General features: G+C 40.8%; 1 protein-coding gene across 1 annotated transcript in view; it reads left to right on the top strand.

Annotated features, from left to right (window-relative positions):
- The first annotated feature begins 1,423 nt into the window (after nucleotides 1–1,423).
- The window catches only part of RSRC1 (arginine and serine rich coiled-coil 1), a 164,785-nt gene continuing 144,592 nt past the window's right edge, over nucleotides 1,424–21,616 (top strand). Inside the window, exons 1-3 of the mRNA XM_075761672.1 lie at nucleotides 1,424–1,543; nucleotides 8,501–8,695; nucleotides 11,262–11,387. Of these exons, the coding sequence (XP_075617787.1) occupies nucleotides 8,508–8,695; nucleotides 11,262–11,387 (314 nt within the window). The 5' untranslated portion in view covers nucleotides 1,424–1,543; nucleotides 8,501–8,507. The remainder of the gene's footprint in view (nucleotides 1,544–8,500; nucleotides 8,696–11,261; nucleotides 11,388–21,616) is intronic.

Below are 21,616 nucleotides of genomic sequence, written 5' to 3'. Positions count from 1 at the left end.
GGGGGGGGGTGGGGGTCGGGTCGGGGCGGCCCCGGCGGGGTGCGGGGGAGGGTGCGGGGCCGAGGCCAGGGGCGCTTCCCCGCCGGGAGCCTGCCCGGTACGCGGCGCCGCGCAGCGCCGTGGAGCCGTGGACGCGTCCCCGGGCGAGCAGCGGGGGAGGCGGAAAAGTTCCTCCGTGGACGCCCAAATCCACCAAATAAATTACCGGCTAATTGACAGTGACAAATACAGCCGTATCATTAACGTTTTCTCATACGGCGAATTGAGGCATCAGATTAGAGCGAATTACGCTATTTATTGCTAATATTGTTTTTCTTTGTTGCTTAAATCCCATTAAGAGAGTACTTCGGTTGACAGAAGTCGTCTCTTTTACACCTTTGCTAGAATTCTAATAAATTATTCAAAATTGTTTAACTCTTGCTTATGTATTGATTTTTCATTTGACCTTTGGAAAGATGACTTTACATAAAAGAGCGTTTATTTACTCGAGCAGGTTCGGTATCGAGGGTGGAATTAGCATTTCTTCAGATCCAATTATACACGCCTCAGCCGCGCTAGCCAACGATTTACTGTTACTCCGTTTCGGGCGGCACAGCGGGTCCCGCCGCCGGTGAACCGGTCCCGCTTGTCCCCGCTCCGCCACGGGTGGTATTTTCGGTACCGTGGGGGATCGGACACCGCGGTCCCGACGGGAACAGACCGGCTGCCGACGGGAAAGATGATCGTCAGCGGCTCTTCCAGCCTCGTGTTTCGTTTATCCTCACGCAACGCTTCGCAATTCCCGTGGCGGGGAGCGCGTGTTCGGAAACTCGAGTTAAACCAGACAAATTCGTCAAAAGACAGAATTAAGCGCAGGGATTAAATTGTTTCGTTGCGTTTCTCGCCGTTACCCGGCGGAGGCTGAGCTCGGCTCGGCGGGTCGCGGCCCGGGACGTTGTCACCCCGCGGCTGGGGCGCTCCTTTCCCCGGGGCACAGCCCGGCCCCGGTGCGGTGCCCACGCCACGGGGCGGAGGGGGGGGGAAGCGCTGCCCCTTCGGCCACGGGGGCGGTTGTCAGTGCCAGGAAACACCGAACCTCTTTAATCACATTCGGGTGAAACGAGAAACCCTCCGCGCCGCTGGCCCCTCGCCCCTCGCCGCCGCGGAGCCCGTCACCCGCGGGGGAGGCGGACCGCAGCGTGCCACGGCAACGTGCCGGTAAGCGCTTACGGTTGTCACCGCGCCGCGCCCGGCGCAGACCGCGGGCTGCCGTGGGCCGCTGCAGCCGCCCGTGGGCAGCGGGGACACCGGGACCGGGACCGGCCGCGCGCCCGTCGCTGCCCATCACGCGTGGCGCGTGGGGAATCGCCCCGCCGGGGCGGCGAGAGCGCCGCATCGATTCCTCGGCGCTCGGCGGCGCTGCCTGGCCGCCTGGATGAGCTCGGCGGTGGCTTGCTGCTGCCTGCCCGCCGCCCAGGAAGGCGCTGAGCTCAAACCGGCAGTCGCGGCCCGGCGGCTCCTTCGTTCCCGCGGCCTGGCCCGGCCCGGCCGCTCCGCCGCTCAGGTAACGTGGTGCGGCCCGGCGGCGAGCCCACCCCCGGCAGGGACAATGCAGGACGCCGCGGGCCGCCGCGGGGCAGGACGCGCCCTGCGGCCTGCTGCCGCTCCCCAGGGCCGCGGCGCGCTGAGGGGACGCGGCGGCTCCCGGTTTCGGACCGGGGTCGGGGAGTGGTGGGACGGGGCCGGGCCGGGCCTGCCCAGTGTCGCTATGACGACGCCGGGGCCGCTCCGGAGCCGCTCCGGAGCCGTGCTGCCGCGGCCTGGCCGCCCTGGGCCGTAGCGGGGCCCCAGGACGGGCTCCAGCCGGGCTCGGCCGCCGGGTCCTGCGGCTCCAGGCGTGGGCAGGCAGCGGGTCGCTTCCCCTCTCGGGCCTCCCGCCCTGGTGTCGGGAGTCCCGCCGGTGCCGGGCTCGGCTTCCCGGCGACCTGGCGCTGCTGTGCCCTCTGGGGCGCGGGGGGCTGCGGGGAACGGCCTGACCGGCTGAGGAGTGTGTGTGTGTGCGTGTGTGCGTGTGTGTGTGTAACCCCAGTCGCAGAGGTGTCCGTCCGTTCTGGCAGTAGCCTGTTCCCGCCTGTGCGGGCAGAGGAGCAGGTACCGGGCAGCGCGTAGGGACCGGCGGGCCGGAGCTGGGCAGCCGGCTGGGCGCAGAGCAGAGCCCGGGGGGTGGTGTTCCTCCTCGCCCTGGTGGGATTTCCCGCTGGAAGCTGGCAGGGAGCACCAGGAACTGCTCTCTTCCCGGTCCTTTCCAGTCTGTCTGTCGTCTCGCTGTGCACTAGCGGGCCCAGCTGATGTGAGTGGGGAGCACGAAGTACCTGGAGGGATGATGCTGTCCCTGACACCTGCCCTTGGAGCCCACCTGATATTGTGACTCACAGGGCGAAAGGAGGAAATTATTCGTGTAGGATCTTGCTTTCCCGGCTCTTGTCTGTGAAAGTGTGGGTAAGGAAGGTTTGCATTTGGTTTCTTCTGTATCTAATGTGCTGTTTCTAGCAGCAGTCATTTTTAGGTGTTTTCATTTTATATTTCAGTTAAGTACAATTCTGGGTGCTGCTTTTTCAGCTATGAATGAAACATTTGTTGAACACTTTATCTGTTCTGATGATCTGGGACAAATTTTAAACGTGTTATTTTAACTGGTTTAGCATGATCCTATAACCTCCAGGAGCGAGGAAGGTATTTAGAACTTGATTTTAAAGAAATATCAAAAGCTATATCATAAAGTTCAGATTAAACTTACAGATCAACAAAGTTAAGGAATGCTGTTGTTATAAATTATTCATTCATGATTTTGAATGGAGGCAAACTTGAAGAAAGTCCAAAATGAATGGTTTTGAAAAATACCGTTGATGTCATTGTCAGAGAGGATATCCTTCACGTAACCAGAAGACAGCGTCGTGGTATGTTCGGTGTCTATGGATTCTTGTCCCTATGGGAGAGATTGTAAAAAAGGAACTGAATTCCTGTGCTTCTCTGATGTCTGGACTTTCTTCTGAGGCAACCAGTTATGGTAGCTCTCTTGGTAGATGCGATTCAGATGTTCCCCCCGTAATGATCTGGAAACTTGGCTGAGGGAAAGAGGCACTGCTGGAGAAGTATGTAAAATCAACAACAACAATTCAGGTTGCTGCCCTCAGAAAAACAGCCACCTTACTGTCTCTTCTAATCAAGTCTCTTCCTCTACTGGGAGCAGTTTTCTGAATTGTAGAGCAGGGAGAGTTTCTGCATAGATATAATCTTGGTGGAGGTAGATACAAAGCCAGTCTTTGATCTGTGCACACACAGGAGCTGTCTGAGGGACTTCTAACCTCTGCTTGTTTGTGGTTTCCCTTTTTTGGGGAAGAGCGTTGCCATTACTAACACTTTGACTTGTGCTTATCATCTAGCAAGCATGTTTGTCGAGGACTTACAATAAATTTTACTTCAGCTAGCCTTGTTTCCTGGCTGAAGCTCAAGTAGCATCTCGTCCTGACTTGTTGATTCTTTCCTACAGATGGACTTGCAGAGTTCAGCAGGAAGAAGGGGATACTGAGATGGTGGCAGTGTGTTTTCCATCGGTTATAATTTCTAATGGGTTATAACTTCTTGTTTGTAGAGATGCTACATAAACAGTGCAGGTGGTTAGTGATTATTGCAAGTCGGTTATAATCAAAGTTTCTTAGTAACTAACAAACATAAATTGTTTGGATTTGGTGCCAAACAAATTTGATTATTTTACCTTCATCACTTCTGGCTGATTATGGTAACTAAAGATTGTATTGTTTAATTGGATGCTGTGCTCAAAATGTAGTCTGCTGCAGTAATGTTTAGTGGATAACAGCCTCTGATTAAAAACAACCAAACAATATTGTTTTCTAATAATCTATGGTAAATACAATGGTAATTTGAAACTCATGTTTGAAAATATGTATTGCACACTTGAAATAATTCTAACATCTATGAAACAAGATTGAACAAGGTCAGATCAATGAGTGTATACTTCTTACTATCTTGTAAAGTGTGCTTTACTCTCTTTGAGTAGATTTGAGTCTGGAGAAGTCTGTCTATTTCCTATGTCATCTATGTTTTCTTTACATTTTTGTATACAGGGTGGGAGGTTACTTAGCCATTTGCAGGCGAGCTTAATAGCACTGTTTATAACTTTGCTGAATGTAAATACTTGGCTTGAAATTTCTGATGTTGATGTTTCTCCTGGTAAAACCTGCCTATGAGTATGCACTCTGTTTCCATTTCGACCAGTGTTGCAGCATCAGTTTTCAGAAATGAGACGTAAACAAAAATTAACTGTTAAAAAAGCAAAGGCCTGGAGACTTGTCTTTTAGATACTCCAACATGCCTGTGCTCCAGAATGGGGACTTAAATTTCATCAGGTCCAGCTGTTAGTCATTCTGTGGAAAAGCTGTTCATTTTCAGACAAACTGCAAGCCTTCAAAATGTTGAGGTGCAGACATTCACTAGAGCCTTCAAAATACTAAAGCAGCTGATTAATGTGATGATGTTACGTTCCATCTCGGGCTTCAGCATGAGTTTCCATGTAGCTGCTGTGGGTCCTCATGTCTTGAGACAGCATCTTCTGAATTCTTAGTGTTCCTTTGCTGTTTGACCAGGGTAGTTAGTTTTAAATTCCGAAGCGAGTGAGGGAATATGCTAAGAGTGGAGGAGAACTGCACAGGGGGAAGGTTGAGGCTGAATGATGGAAAAGAATGAGCCTCACTGATGTGATGATTGGGAGACTGTCTCCCCACGAATGCCTGGGATGTAACCCAGGTTCTAAGTTCATCTGAAACTGTTTGTTTGCCATTGGTGCTTGTTAATATTCCTTTCCCTCCTCCTCTTCCTCCTCCTAGTATTGCTCCACAGTCAGGATAAAAGCCTACTGCCACCTCTTGTGCCTTGCCAGGCATCGAGAGCCGTATCTTCCACAGTGTCTGCGCAGAGGGGTTGGCAGAAGTATATCTCCTATTGCAAATCCATATGGCTTAACACTTCTGTCTGGGAAGTAAGGGTAAGGAGCCTTAAAAATGGCATTCCCTATAGCTATAAGGGTGAATTCTCTTGCACCATTCCGTAAACACTATGGTACAAATTTTTGCAGTGGATCTACAGACTGTGTATGGAAACAGCCATGTAGGAAAACCCCATGAGGTTCAGCATGTGATGCCATGTCATGAGTCTTAATTTTTTCTGTTTGCCTCCACCCTTGTTATTTTGCTAATTAACGTTCCCTGAGTGATCGTAGTTCTCCAGTGCGATCTGTGGGTACTGTTATACAGTCCTGCTTGTGGAACTGGTGTATGGACCACTACTGACTCACCAGAACAACTCTTCTGCCGGCGTCATCAATCAATGCCGGTGATCCCTTTTCCCAGATGCGTTCAGGAGTACAGAGGGAGTGGGCAGTAGTCAGGGGGAATACAAGCCTGTTACAGTTCTTGATAATTGACTACTCTCCAGTGCTGTGTTTATATGAGGCATCTTTGCAGGAAAATGTGATTCACGTACCGAAGGGATGGCCCGTGCCTGTCTGACGAGTTTGTCTGTTGCCTGTGTACTTGCAAGATAATACGGCTACTAGGACTTGGCTACACAAATTGTTCCAGGATCAACAGTCTGCTTCTGGCAACCGCTTTTACAGTGGAAACTCTAGAATGTGCAGGACATCAGTCACCCATGTGCCTCTGTCCTGTAGCTCATCCATGGTAAACCTGGAGCTCCTGAGGCTCATGTACGCTGTAGGGTTTGTCCTGTAACGGGGAAGAGCCATAGCATGTAGTTCTTCTTTGGGCCTCAAGACACTAAATTGAGATTTACATAATCTGTTTCACTAGTTTTATGTGCTGCCTAATCCAGTTATATGTCCGAATGGGGAAAAAAAGCTGATGGCAAAAAAAGGAAGTTAAAGAACAGATGATATCTATATTGAAGTGTAATGTTCTGGCTTATAACTATATCCACATCAAGTGGCAAGTATCTCGGCAGAAATGTCTTTTGTACTCCTTGGTTCTCTGGTCTCCTTCATTAATCTTGCTGTCATGAGCTTTGGTCTGAGCTTTTAGCTTAAAATCTGTGTGTTGTAGTTTCATCTTTCTGAGCAGTTCTGCTTATTTTAAGTTTGAGATTCAGGATCGTGTTCATTTGAAGATTGTTCTATCAGTGTATATGTGAAGAGCTTTATTTTACTGCTCAATAACTGTTGGTACCTTGGAGCGCTGTAAATCTGTTACTGTGAGGGGAAAAAGAATAAAATGATTGCACAAGATGGTGTGTTGATATAAATTGACATTCCTCTACAGAATTGTAAATTAAAGTGATAGTTCCTTAAATGAGATGAAATAGTCTGTAAAGCACTGCCTCTGTCTTTTTCAAAATCTGTGTGGAATAACTTTAGTAAGATGGTAGAAATAACTTCATTTAAAAAAATTCCTTTGCATAGCAGTTCATCCTCCTAAAATTCTGCTGCACAGAGATTTGCTGTTTAAGTTGAATATTTCAAAAATGGTTTGTTTAGATCGTTAGCTGAAAGACCAATTCTAAAGTACTGAAAACAGAAACTGTTGAGAAGTGAAGTACATAGAGGGATTTACTGCAGCAATGATTAGTAGTGGCTAATTTGTAGACACTCCTGGCTGCAGGAGTGGAACTGATGGCTCTTCGGCACGCAACTGGGACCTGTCTGCAGTCCCTGGAGATCTGGCTGCATAGGAGTGAGTTTACGTAGCTACTGTTTTGATTGTGGCAGTAAGTGAACTCTAGTGAACGTCAAGGAAAATCCAGCTACTTATTGACTGTCTTGTGTTTTGCATTAAACAACTGTTGGATAAAATGTAGAAACTCTCCTTGAAGTAGATGCCGGGTCCGGAACTGGGCGCTTTGCAGGAGGATGTCCCTTTGACTCTTGACTTGAGCTTCCTCTGCCTTCCTCGCCCTGGCAGTCCTTAGGACTAGCTTCAGCAGCGTGGGAAGAGCGCATCTCAATTTGATGAGCAAACCTGCGTCTCTGACATAGTCTTCAAATTCTGTCAAACACAACATTGTCTGTGTATTTATTGTACTTTGAATGTAGCTACCTGAAAGGCTCCCTTGGGAAACTTGGTCACAGTACACTGGCTTTGCAAATCCCGTGCCTGCTTGGGTGGTTTTTTTATGTATGTATCTCTATATATATCTATATCTCAATGTAGGATTGTAATGCAAAACAGTTTTAGCTCTCTTGAGGGTAAAAATGTAAGTTTAAGAGACTTTGTGGAACTAAATATGTTGTTTTTTTTTTTTTTTCCTGAATCATGCATTTTGACCGAAGGGCCTAGCATAATCAAGACTTGTATTTGCATGTAAACCTTTTGTGAATTTGAACGTAAGCGTACTTAAAGGTGAATTTCTCTTTCGTTCTGCTTTCAGTCTCTACCCTGGAGATCAGGGCCTGCTGCCTAGGTGATAAAAGGTGTGAGGAAGGGCAAAAGTTTCTGTGCAGAAAATGAACGAGTTCAACCTGTTTATGCTAGAAATATGAGGACCTGTAATATTTCAGTGTTGGTTAAAGACAGGTGATATTGTGGCAAAATATATCCGTGATCTAGCTGTTGATATGAATGCTAAAGAATTATGAGTTCCTGTTTTCCCAGTGCAGAAGTAGCTGGGGAGCCTTGAAATAACTGTTTGTTCTTGGGACGAGGGGCTGTTACTAACTGCCATTAGCTGAAGTGTGTGTGAAGAGGGGTCTTGAGTCTTGGGTGGATAGAGCTAGGACAGAAAAATAACTTTAAAGCATTATGCACTTTTTGAAACCTGAAAAGTCAAGAAATACAACAATCCTTTAATTGTGAAGCAATGAAACTTTTCTCTTGGGAGTTCGAAATGAAGATGATAGTCTTTGCAAAAGCTAAGTGAATGGCAGGCTTCCCCATTACCTGTTGGTTTGGGGTTTTTTTCCAAATCTGATATCAAAGTCTGTAAACTTTGTCCAAGTAAACACGTTGACAATCAAGAAACATTTCTAAAGTTTAGTATTTGTTGATCTGATTTTGGAATAAAGGAATTTAAAATTGAGTGGATCTAAACTGAGAATCAGAATTAACCTAGCTGTAGTTTAAATGAATTAAAAAATAACTTTCTAGATTTTTTTTTCTCTGAATGCATATTTTAATTGTAACAAGTAGGACAAAACCATGCGTTATTTTAATTCCACAATCTAAAACCACCATAATATATTAATTCAAATTTGCTGACAATGTAAATTTCAAGTTACTTGGTAACATGAATTTGTTGACATCTTATGTCTTGATTTATTTAATTTTTTTATTTTTGCAAGCAACCCAAATTTTCTATTCATATTATAACTTTTAAAAATGCTATGACCGTATGTTTGTTTACATTTGCACAGACATTATATATACTTATATGTATTATAGCAGTGTAACATGGATGTAAGACTTTGTTACAGTTTAGAATTTTTGTTTTTATGTAGTGTCAAAATGGGACGTCGCTCCTCGGACACAGAAGAAGAGAACAGAAGCAGAAGGAAAAAGAAACACCGCAGGCGTTCGTCTTCAACTAGTTCCTCAGACAGCAGAACATACAGCCGTAAAAAATCTGGAAGGAAATCAAGGTCAAGGTCGCGGTCTCGAGATCTCCAGTCTCGTTCTCATTCTTATGAGAAAAGGTGCATTTATAGTAATTTACTGTCTGTTGCAGTTGTTTACTAATTGGGCTCTTTCAAGTTACGGTACAAAGCCAGAGGCATTGGATTCTAGTGTGGAGTCAGTTTTAGGTTGGAATTTTACAGCAAAGTTTTGCTCGGAATCTTGGAAGATGTGGCAATATTTCCACTCACATTTAAAGAAAAATACCAAACTCACTACCCCCACTAAAAAACCCCAAACATCTTCCCCTCCTCCAAGAATACAAAAGCAGTGTATACACAAAATGCAGATCCAAAGGTAACTTATTTATTAAAACAAACAAAATCCAACCAACTAAAATAACTTTTCTTTTCTCCTCCTTCTAAATACTGATTTTCTCATGTCTTTTTGGAGATATAATGGCTCATGTATTAATGCCAGTTGGAAAAGTAGTTTCATTCAACTAGTTATAGACTATTCTGTGTTACTTTTCTCTGTTGTAATAAAGCAAGTAGGTCTTGGCAGACAGCAAGGCAGACTCTCTCAATAGAAAGACTTAGAGTGATTTTTACAGTAGGTCTATACGTTTGCAGCACAGCTAGTTTTCACTATTATTCATGCTATTTTGTATGTGTACAGAATACAGTTGTCATCCAGGTGTTTAGAACATGGGTCATGTGACTGTATCTACCAAATTTTTCGTGACCAAACGTTGTATTTCCCTCATCAGAGGCCACTCTCAGTACCTGACCTTTTTAGATAGCATGGTTGTCTCTCAGTCTGACTTGTGGTGATCCTGGAGTCAATTTATTAATAAGTGGAGCAGGAAAATACTCATTGTGTCTTGCGGCATTGTAAATATGTTGGAAAGTGCTCCTGACAAACCTTTCTTTAGCTGGCAGAAGAGTGTGTCGGTGAGGGGCAAGTTGGCTGGTTGTGGGGGGTTTCTTATTTATTTCCATCCCCCCTTTCTTCTGTTCCTGCTTAGCATCTACATACAGCCCTAAGGGGACACAGCGAGATGACATGGGCTTTGATGCCAACAATATGCTGATGACATGCAGCTTTATGAATCTCTTTAGTCCAGTGCAGGCATGGCTATCTCGCAGATAAAACCAGAGCTTGAAGGGAGATTAGAGTCTGGACGAAGACCAGTTGACTTAAATTGAATCCAGAAAAGAGGAAAGTGTCTGCTTTTAGGATCTGGCTGGCACCTTTGCTTTGCCCTCAGTTTAGGGCATTCGCTCCTGGCAGTTAAGTCACTGTTACACGCTGGGCTTCTGCTGGATTTACCCCTGACCCTGAAGAACCAAAAGCAGCAGTCTCTAAGATTACTCTTCTTCATCTTCATTTAGCAGGAACATTGCATTGCTTTTTCAGATGAAGACCTGTTCTTTAGTAGTTAACCTATATATCCTTTCTGGTTTGCATTACTGCAGCATTACTTGTGCGTAGTACAACACTTTTTCCTTTATGCTAGGTAAGCACGTACCACATCGACTTCATCCTGAATTAGAGAAATGTTGCTATGTGGTGTTATATTTTCATATTACTCAAACATAATAAAGCCCAAAAATATCGAGGTTCTCATAAGGATTGTAATTGTTATTTAATTAGCTGTTAGGGAGATGGAGATGAAATTTTACAACAGGTTAAGACTTGGAAGGTATCCCTTCCACCAGTTTTTGGATTAGTTGGTTTGATTTATGTATTTAGCATGTATACTTTCATCTTTCTCCTGTGTGTATAAGAATTTATTCTTTGAATAAATGAAATGGGGAGTTTGGGGGGGAGGGAGGAGGGAAGTACCGTTCTGACTCCTGACTGAACTCAGGAGAAAATTTCCAAGCTCAAATGGAATAAATTAATACTGATTATTTGATTACTAGTAGTACATAAGAAAGGAGGATCTATCTACATCAGAGCAGAACAAAGATTACATGTTATGAAAGTTTAAGATAACAAATCTCTAAGTTTATACAGAGAGAGAGATACAGAAAATATTTTTAGGTGTACATAATTTAAAATACATGCTTGTGTTTACATTTTATGTATGTACGTGGTATGGCTGGAAATAATTTTATAGAGTGGTGATGCAGAAGTTAACATTTCATGAATTTCACTTTTAGCACTGGAGTTGTAGTCCTTATCCCATACGGTGTATTTCTGTGTAAATCCTGCTGAGAATGTAGGTCTAAACGTTTCTTCAACTTCAGGTTTGGCGAAGAGGCAACGAGTTCCAATGAGCTGGTCATGGGACTGACATCCATTGAGAGCTGGGTTGTGTTCCCGGCTTTGCCCTTGAGGTATTGCATGATTTGGGGCAAATCAGTTAACTTCTGTTCCTCCTTCTGCCCCTTTTCTGTCTTGAATTGTGTATTTTAGAATGTAAGCTTTTTAGGACAGGCATTGCCCACTTGGATGTGAATTACTTATTACAGCGTAAAGGGGGTATTTGAGGTTTCTGCAACATGTTGTAATACAAACACCACAGGTTCGTATGTCCCTTTTAAGTAAACTGTTAGGATTTTTGTTCTTGTTTGGTTTTTTGTTTGCTTGTTTGTTTTTTAGAGGCAGTAGCGTACTAATCACGTGGTTTTGTTTTAGACGCAGACACAGATCGAGCAGTAGTTCTTCATATGGTTCTAGAAGAAAACGGAGTCGTAGCCGATCAAGGGGCAGAGGCAAATCCTACAGGTCTCAAAGATCGAGATCAAAAAGTAGAACAAGAAGGTAAGACTCTTTTTCTAGGAAGAATAATTATTATTATTATTTCTGTACTGTAAGAACATTCAATTAAAATCTCCATATAGTTACTGAGTTTGGAATATACTAGAAGTAATGCTTGCAAGTGATCGTCTAAACTACATGTCACTTGAAACTCTTCCGAATTTGAAACCTCTGAGCTGTGCTTTTGATGTACTAAATCTTTAAATTACACTTGTGGAACAGTTGGTTTTGAAGATAAGTTATATGTTTTGCATTTGACCAAGTGCAAAAAACATTAATAAAGTCACCTTGGTTTAACTGTAATCATCTGAAAACTTCTTGTAGATTTTTTTTGGTTACTGATTTCCATAACTCCCATGTATAACACCAGCTCCCTGAAGATCGGACTAAACTGTTATTTTCTCATCTGTATTTCCCTTGGAAAGAGAGGAGTATTTAGTTATGCACATTTTTCTTAATATTTTTCTTTAAATATTTAAAGATACCTATTTTTGATAAATTGGATTGTGACAAATGGATATTCTCAATAATAAACATAATTTAAATATTTAAATCTTAATCACATGTTGCAAATCATGTTATAAAATCTGCTTCATACTTTTGTGATTGAAAGAAGCTCCATTTTTGTGTGCGTGTATTTTTCAATTGAAAGATTTAAATAAACCTTATCCCTGGATATCAGAATTACTGTTACCATTTTCTATTGAATTTAATTATTGAGTGTATCAAGCAGATCAAAGCTTTTTTGGTATGTGTTTACAGGTCTTCAGCCAGGCAATTTTATGTACCTGCACCAAGAATTTAGTGAAACATGTCATTTTCCTATACCAAACAGGTAGAGCTGTTGCATCTAAATGTTGAAAAAATTGTTGCGGAAAGACACGAACGTTTCACTTTCTCTTATTTGTATTCTCTCATGACTTATTCACAGCTGTTCATTACAGTAGTTGCCTGGACACTTATTGCTGCAGTGCCTTTGTAGTAGCAATTTGATTATTTAAACTGTCTGATCTCTCTTTGAGTATACGTACCATCTGAGCTGTAGACCCCGGATAAGCTGCTGCGCTGTGTGTGGAAATATTCCTGTAAATATCCACTGTTTTGCTAACAAAATCAGTTTTAGAACAATGAAATGCCAAAAGAATGAGGTGAAAATGAAGGTGTTTTTACACGGTATGTCGGATATTCAGCATCAGGAAATCTGACAACCTGATTTAAAGATCTTGGGTTTACTGTAATAAGTATAAATTGCAGATCTCATTAGACATAGTCTAATGGTCATCTTTTCCAAGGGTTTTACCGATGTTAATTGGCATTGCAATATATGGAAATTATGCACCTAAAAACTTTAAAAACATGCCTACTGTTCATTTCATTTTGTGCTAGGAAATATTGTGTATAAAATACTTTATGCATAAAATATACTAGCTTTTTCAGTACTATAGCTATGAAGGTATAGCTGCATGTCACTTTAAATGATGTTACTATTCACAGACATGGTTCTTCAGGGAAAATATTTATAAATAACACCCTAAATTATAACAGAAGAGTCTTTTGGCACGTTAAAAGCATAAAACTAAAATGTTCAAAGCATAAAACTGAACACAACAGGACACATTGAATCCTTCACTGTAATTTTTTTCGAGTCTGCTCTCTGCTGTAATGTTACACTGAGAAGCCATGGATTAATCTTATTTCTGCAGAAGAGTTTAATAGGTTGCAGAAAGCTGCTACTAGAGGCCTGTGTTTTCCCTGTTTCTTAGCGGTGAGGCAGTTGCAGCAATGGTAAATAGTTCCTTTCTTTGCTATCTCAAAATCTGTCTTGTGCACTCGATCGAAGGTATGAACAGCTTTCCTAGGAGAGCTGAGTACATCACGAGTCTTCAGGCTGGAATAGAGATCGTGGGGAAAAGAGGGAATGTGATGGAGGAGTATAAAAAAATAAAAATAAATGGTGGGGAACGATGATTAAGGAATGAGTATTTCTGATCTCCTCCAATGTAAGACCTGGGGCAGGCATGAAGTGAAGTCAGCTGGTGGCAGATCCTGCTCACACAAAAGGAGATGGTTCTTATATATTGTGTAATTAAGCTGTGGAAGCCCTTGCTGTTGGAGGTTGTGGATACCAGAAGTTGAAATGAATTAAAAAAGCAATCAGACAAGAAAAATCCATTCAGAGCTGTTAATGCAAAGAGACAATATTTGTCTTGGGAAATGTATGGCTTTGTAGCACTGAAGTGGAATTTTTGTAAGAATTTGGCATCTGTAATTCATTAATTTTTTGCTTGGGGTGGGGCAGCTTGTTTTCATATGACTTTTAAAGGTAAGTACTGAAGAAAACAGGTAAACCAGCTGATAAAATGATCAGACGTAACTCAGGCAGCCACCTTGGGTTAGTGTAGTAAGGAGTGTGTTACCCACTAAAGTATTCTTGTTGCTCTCCCACTTCTTAGCTGCCAGTGGCAGGGAGTAAAATCCACTGACCCACCTGAAAAGCCACAATATACAGCAGAAAAGTGAAGATCAACTCTATGCTGCTTGTATTTGTAATGTTACTGTTGTACCTTCAGAGTACCGCCTCTGGGACTTGAGCAACTGTGATTTTTTTTTTTTAATTTTTTTATTCCCCAATGGGAGTGGGACCGACGCTAGAAAACTAGATTCATATTGGAAGTTAAGATCCATTACCTTTAAATCACTGGATTTGTTTTTGGTATAAGTCATGCAGATGTCACAAATTCTGTATCCTATAATGTCTTCTTTCCCCACAGTCCCCCCATCAAATTAAGATAGTTTGGTTTTCAAGGTAGTGAAAATGTTGGTAAAAAGTATAATATGTGGCCATAATATCATTTTTTTAAATAACTTCTCTAACATAGGTGTTTTGTGTGAATGAATGATTTACAGAGCTCCAACTGTGTAAAATACTGAAATACCAAGTTTTAATTTGAAAAGTTGGTTTTTTACAATGACATGTTTTAAAAATATTTTGCGTAGGTATTCTTTGTAACCTAAAATGATTTTTTTTTTGTACCTTATTTTAGAAGATAAGAAAACTCGTGCATAATATAACTATTTTATTTTAGATACATTTTTTTAGAGTCAAAAAAGTGGAGCTTCCTAGTAATGCTATAAATTTAAAGCTGTCCTACAGCAAGATAGTACGATGCAAATATGACTTAATAAGATCACAAACTGAATTTCAGCAAAACAACCAAGATTTACATTAAATTAGGAATTTTAAAACTGATTTAGTTTGTTTTACTGAGCATTTGCTTAATAACATTTCGCCTTCTTGCAATCTTTTTAAAGACAATAATTCGTCTGTGAAATGCAGGCACATCCTCAGTAGAAAAATTGAAAGCAACAGCTCACTTTCTGAAACCACACATATAGTGATATAAAGAAATATTTCAGCTCTACGAAATTTAATAAATCATCCCATTTCCTAATTTGATCATATTAGATGCTGATGTGGAAGAAGCATTTCAAATACCATCTCCTCATTAATATACATCAGTCTGGGGAATAGAACGGAATACTTATGCAGAGATGTCACAGTTACTGTTTCTTAGTTTACTAAGTGGAACAGGTTGATGTGATACTGGGTGCTATTTGTCAATGTCTTGCTAAAATGGTTTGGGTCGAGTTATGGAGTCCAGAAAGACGGCGGCTGATAAATCAAAAGTGGATTGAGTGGACAGGAGGCAGTGATTGATACTGTGACAGGATATGAAGAAAGGAATCTTGATACAAGCATGCATGATATTGAATATGAGAAGGAAAATGGCCCTGGAGTATGGATATTATTCAAGGAAATGAGAATAATAATATCATCTTGAAATTATTGCTGGGTGAAGATTAGGATAGTTCTTATTAGAATATTATGCTTCTCTGGAATGGAGAAACTCAGATTTCATATAATTTCTATGTGGATAGAGTCTTGTTAATATTTTTAGAGTTTTCTCTGCAATTGTTCTGCAAGTTAATCGTATATGAAAATACTTACTTTGCATCAGAACTTGTAATGCAAATATTTTAATTCATGTATCTTTAAATAGAATTAACCAAAATATGTTAACCTTTATTCCTTGATTTCATACAATTCTGTGATTATAGAGTATTTCACTGTAATTGCCTTTAAATATGCAAGTTTGTTTTTATTGTCTGCCAAGTGCTTTTGGCTTTTCCCTTTACGTTAAGCTGAAAACTGCTGCCTTGAAATATCTTTAATGCAGTTCAACTTAAAGATTGACACACTAACAGCTAGTAGTACATCTGTACATATCTAAGAAGAGAAAATACCATGCGTAAAGGAATCCTGTTTGTAGATTTGATGCCTTTGGACTGTCAGCAAAGAAAACGTTTGATCACTGTGTTGGGTTTTTTTTCCCCAGTGTGTGTGTGAGTACATGGTTACATCTTATTTCATTCCCATTCTTCCAGTCTAATTGATTTAATATTGAAATCTGTGCATCTCATTGCAGTCCAGTGGCAGGGCAACCGACATCTTATTGGTGGCTTGGGAATAGGCTTGGGTTTTTGGAATGAAAAAGCAGCTTGTTGGCTGAAGTTGCCGTTATCCTGGCAATGTAAACTAGAATTAACTTACGTTCAGCCCTCGTAGCTTGCCAGAATTCTTTATGCTTAGCACTTAGTTTGTAATATTTAAAAATGGGGTCCTCTAGTCATGCAGAGAAGTGCAATGTAAAAAGGGTCATTAAATTAAAAAATAGTAAACCCCACTAATTTCTTTAAAACAGTGTTGTGTTGGTATACGTACCGAATAGCCAGGTTCACAAATGCAGTGATCTTTAAAGATAGTGCAATAATTTGCATTGCCTGGTTTATAAGACACAGTGATTATGGAATTACAGGAAAAGAATTCCCCACCACCCCGCTCTAGATGCATTTTCAACGCTGCTGCTTCAAACACAAATACAGTGCTTACCCTGGAGTTAGAAATACTCACCATTGGGTTTGATCTGTTCTCAGAAAGGTCATAGCTTCGTTCAGACACTTATTCATGGCTGCGCCAAGCTGTAAATCCTTGCTACGTATGGGTTGTTTACCTGTGTTCTTTATCGCGTGCCACTATAGAGGGAAGATCTGAAGCTTTTTGCAGGTTTCAGTTTTTAATACTGGCAAGAGCCAGTTATCTTTTACATGAGGGTTTGGTTTTGTCTTTGAAAATTTCCTTTTATAATATCTTCTTAAAAATAAATCCAAACTATTATTAGCAAATATTTTAGTAAAGAGTTGATATTACACAGTGAAATGTTGCTTGTAAGACTTTTCAAAGATATAAACAGTATTATTACTGAATGCTTTTGCATTTGCATTACTTGGAAAGGTGAATAGGAATGGGTCTGTCTTCGAGTAGTCTCTCTTTTTTTCCATGCATTGTATTATTTTAGTGCGGTAGTATTTGTGTGTTAGGGTCTTTCCAAATTAAACCCCTGGTTTATCATATCTTACAGCTGATAACAGGTGTTGGATCAAGACATAATCTCTACTAACTTGTGTTCAAACCTTCCCTTTTATTACAGGCTGTATCTGTTCTGGTTAGCACATGCGAATGGATAGCTTCTAATAGATTACAGTGTAGAGTTTTAATTATGAACAACTTCAGGAAGAATTTTCTAGAGCAGCATCAGCCTGAAAAGAAAATAAAGGTTCTATGGAGAGAGGAAGATAAAAGGGATGTACATTTTGAGGTAGACATTAATGTCAGTGGCAATGTGTAGTAGAAGAGATAATGGCAGATAAACAAAGAGCAAAATTGTGAGGGGCCTTGTAAATTAGACTGAGAGTTTATGGAGGGACAGGAGGAGGTGGAGGAGAGATTAATTAAAAAAAAAACCAAACCACAAAAAAAAACCCCCCAAAAGAGAAAGGAATGGCTCAAATGGTACGCAGAGATCATCACACAAATAAGATGAATTGCAGTTGTGTGGACTTAGAAGACTGATTTTTAAGAAGAAAGACTAAATGCGATGCAGATGTATGGATTAAAGTTGAAGGTGGTTTCAGTTGAAGAGTAGAGGTCTTGCCTATGGGAATAAGCGTTAACATAGGTGATGTTAGCTGTTCTGGGGGAATGGGAAGGCTTCGGGAGGAAAATGAAGATTTTCTGAATTGACCATCCTACAGACATCAGGCAATATGAGTTTTACTGTCTGATGGGAAGGAGAGGGAAGGAATTAGGAAGTGAAGTTTGAAGAACAGCAGCAGTCCTGACTTGGAGCAGTGGGATATAGGTACGAGGGGAGGGAGATGGTACGACCGTGGCTCGCTCTGTGTAGCTGCTGTAGGAAACAAGAAATGTCAAGACAACTGTGAAGAACAAGGTTGGGCGCATAATGTCAGACAGTGTTGAAAAGCTGTCTTAATCTATAAAAATGCTTTGGAAATATCTACTTTGGAAATGGATCCAAGAATTTTCAGAAGAGAAGCAGATAGAAGTCCTATAAGAAATCAAGCAATGCTATTTAATCAGAATATTTCTTTTGAAGTGTTTTGTTACTTTTTTTTTTGCCTGGTAATAACTACTAGAACTGCTATTCTTTGAAAGTTTTGATCCACTGCCTAGCATATTTTTTTCCTCTGTCCTTGCTATACAAATTAACACACTTGCGTGCAACTAGCCGTACAGACCCATGTAACTATGTAAGGAATCAGTGTAAATATTACACGTTTGTCTCCTCTTAATGGTGAGGAAGGGAAGTTTGGAGTCTTTGGTCCATTAGAATGTATATTTAAGATATCGTAGTATTTCTTTCATTAAACTTCAGATAAAGGCTTTGGGCAGGGAAGAACGAGTGAAATTCAGATTACTGAGTTTGTTCATCTGATCTTTAGTTTTTGTGTGGATGGTAATGTCAGATCGTATTTCTTCTTTTTCCCCACAATAAATCAAAACCTGCAGGTTTTATTTAGGATCTTGTTGCATTGCAGGTTGTATCACCAATAGCATCTAAAAATATTTTTCAGCTATAATAACTGACTTTTTTTTCAAAAGGAACTTCACAGTTTGTCTACATGACTATACTGGAAAAAATGCAGAGGTGAAGCAGTAGCACAAAAGATGTCCTAGAGCAATAACCCACCAATGAGCACATTACCGAGATCTAATTGACTGCTTTGGGAAATTAAACTTCATAAGGCAATGCCAAGGGCTCTTAAGTTATCAATAAGGCCAGATAGCTGCTAGTGACAGTTCCTTTGATGCCTTTCAATGGTGTGTATGTGTGTGTGTGTATATGTGTGTGTATATATATATATATATAAAAGCGCCTTAAAAAGATATGAATGCATAAGTGCTGTTCACTTAGAGCTAAGTATTGAGTCTAATTACATGAAAACTTTTTATTTCTAAAGCAGTCCAGGTGTTACCTGCACAGGATGTGCTTTCAGCGTAGCTTCTTGTTTTTCTCAAACCTTTTGTTTTTCCCTTTGGGAAAGGGTGTATTTGCAGGTTAGTGGGGGTGAGTTTTTTATGCTTCAGTTTTCTGGTCGGGAAAAGGTACTGAAGAAGACAAGAAGAATATGATTCCCCTTAGTGGACAATTGGCTTTTTGATTTTGATGTGTCTCCATTCTAAACTACTATGTATTTTTACCTTTTTTTAATCCTCTTTTTCTCTACTACCAAAGCTCTGATCATGAAATAGAATCTTTTTTTTTTTTTTGCTGCAGAGATCATGTTTCTAGAGGCAGCTATGCAAACCAACATATAGCAGATGTCTTAAAGATGCATTGGTAATATAAGACCGTCATCGTTTGCTGTAGTACACTGCTGCTGTTTCCAATGTTGGTTTCTAGAATGTGATCATCAAAATTGTAGACTTTAGTAGAAACATGTTACTGTTTATTTTATTCCCATCTTTCATTCTTTCTAATTGTAATAACGCATGACGGTAACACTATCTAGTTTGAAAAGATGCAGGTGAAATGCATGTATTTCTGCCTAGACAGTGGTTTACTGGACCTTTTCTACGGGATGCATCAGAATGTAAAAATCCCCTAGCCAGATTAACAGTTATCCTGTAGCAGTAGAATACAAGTAGCTGTCAACCCCATGTATTTCAAAAATTTAACCTGAATTTTGTTGAATGTCCCTAAATCAACCTTGCTGAAGTTGTACGTGCCAGAGTTAAGATTACACGTACAGCCCCAATTCAGCTTCCCTGTTCACAATAGTTTTAATGATGGATTACTGTTTCTTCCAGAGACTCCTTGCTACGTTTACTTTACATATTAATAGATTGGTTACCCTAGTCCTTCTCAATTATCTTTGTATATTACTCTTGTGTTATTTCATTCGAGTTATATGAGGGGCAGTTATAACAAGACTGTTGTTCTTATAACCAGCTGCCTTGGATCACAGGTCAGCAACACTTGAAGTATGCTGTGCCTGATGCTATGCTTTTTCAAACTAGAGGTTAAATATTTTTCTAGAAATATGTCAGGTCCTGGGAGAAATTAATTGCCAGGGAGATAAGATGTTGTTCATCAGTATTGTCTTGCCTCTGGGGCTGGAAGCTAGTCTGGAACTTTGTGGGAGCCAGGACCTGGGGACCGCCGCCTTTCTTAGCTCTTTTTCTCAGGGTATTATGGTTCTTTGCTCCTAGCCCTGCTGTGTACCATTCAGAATCCATCTTTGTGGCAGAGATGATAGTTGCTGACTCTTGGTTTAGAGGATTCTGTTGTTGGTTTTGATCGCTCTTCTCTATAAACGAGCGTATGTGCCCTGGAATTCTTTGGTTGCTGCTTTTGTCCAAGATTTCAGCGGAAGCCGTTGCTCAGTAGCAGGGCATTGCTGTCTTCGTGAGTAGGGCGGTAGCTGCTGCCTGCAGTGGTTTTGGGACTTTTGTGCAAACAAACTCTATGCCATATAAATCAACTGTACTCCAAGAGCCAGGTATGCAGCTGCCAGGTTTTGTTGCTATAATGACCAAAGTGTGCTTTGGGAGCGAGTTCATGCCAGATTAAGCCCATTAAAGTTGGGGTACTGTGACACTTTCCTGCCTGTCCCTTCACCCTTGAGTGCCTGTTCTTCTCCTCCCACACGTGTGCTTCAGGATGGGTCAGTGTGCCGATCTCCCGAAAACGCTCGCTTCCCCTCTCCAGTGAGGAGTGAGAGAACAGGGTAAGATGGCCACGTATGGAGAACATGGGTTGGGGAAAAATGGGTCGAGCCTGGATCATTCCAGTTGAGATCAGGTGAGAGGCAATTTTAAAGCTGGAGTAAGGCACTGTGAACGGGGAAAATTGCCAGAGTCTAAGGCGAGGCACCGTGTCTCCCTCAAATGCAAGATCAAGAATATGTATAGATGATAATGCTTCATCTGGTCCTAATATAGATTTATTGGTATAAAACTTTGGCCCTATCAGAGTCGATGGCAAAGCTGCACTTGACTTGAGTGATTCCAGATTTTACTAAGGTGTGATGTTGTAGGAAGGAAAGATTACCAAAATATATTAGATAATTTCAGGCATATGTAGAGCTTTTGTATTTTCACTGTTAAAATAGTGTTTAAGTAATGTGAAAACTTATATTTGGTTTTGCATAGTGTAACTGGAGAGAGATGAATTTAAATATAATGTATATTTTAAAAAAATTGAAATATATAGAAAAGATAGGAAGTTAACATCTATACCTTAATATTAACTGTAACTTAAATGTTTTGGATATACTTTTGTAGAATTTTTTTCTCGAAGCTTTAAGTTTTCTACAAATTCTTATATGCATACCTCCAAAATACTGTGAAACATATGCTTTCAATATGGAGTTTCCTTATCCATAAATATTATTTTAAAATATTCTTCAGTTGCGGTTTTCATAGGATCATATCGACTCCTGGTAAGGCAAACTGAAAAATGCTCATTGACTTTAAAGGGTTATATTCTGCTCAGCTTGAATAACTGATTTTATTTTTTTTGTAATTCTGTACTGCTGATTTATATTCTTAGAAATGAAGGTAAGGGCAGTTGTATGCTTTTTAAAAAAATTATACATATACTGTTAGATATCTATTTTTCTTCCATAGTTTTTGCTTCTCTTATATGGAAACATGCAGGGCTGAGATAAATTGCAATAGAATTTAAATTAATCTGTGGCACAGCACTGAAAAATCTGTTACCAGTCTATATCAAAAAGGTATGCTAAAAGTTTTCCTGTTAAAGCTCTAAGCTTCTTGATTGGAGAATGGGTAAAAAAAAAATAAAAAT

The sequence above is a fragment of the Balearica regulorum genome, chromosome 9 (assembly GCF_011004875.1).
Source record: "Balearica regulorum gibbericeps isolate bBalReg1 chromosome 9, bBalReg1.pri, whole genome shotgun sequence".
NCBI classification, from domain to species: Eukaryota; Metazoa; Chordata; class Aves; order Gruiformes; family Gruidae; genus Balearica; species Balearica regulorum.
This window is presented reverse-complemented; position numbering and strand designations above follow the sequence as displayed.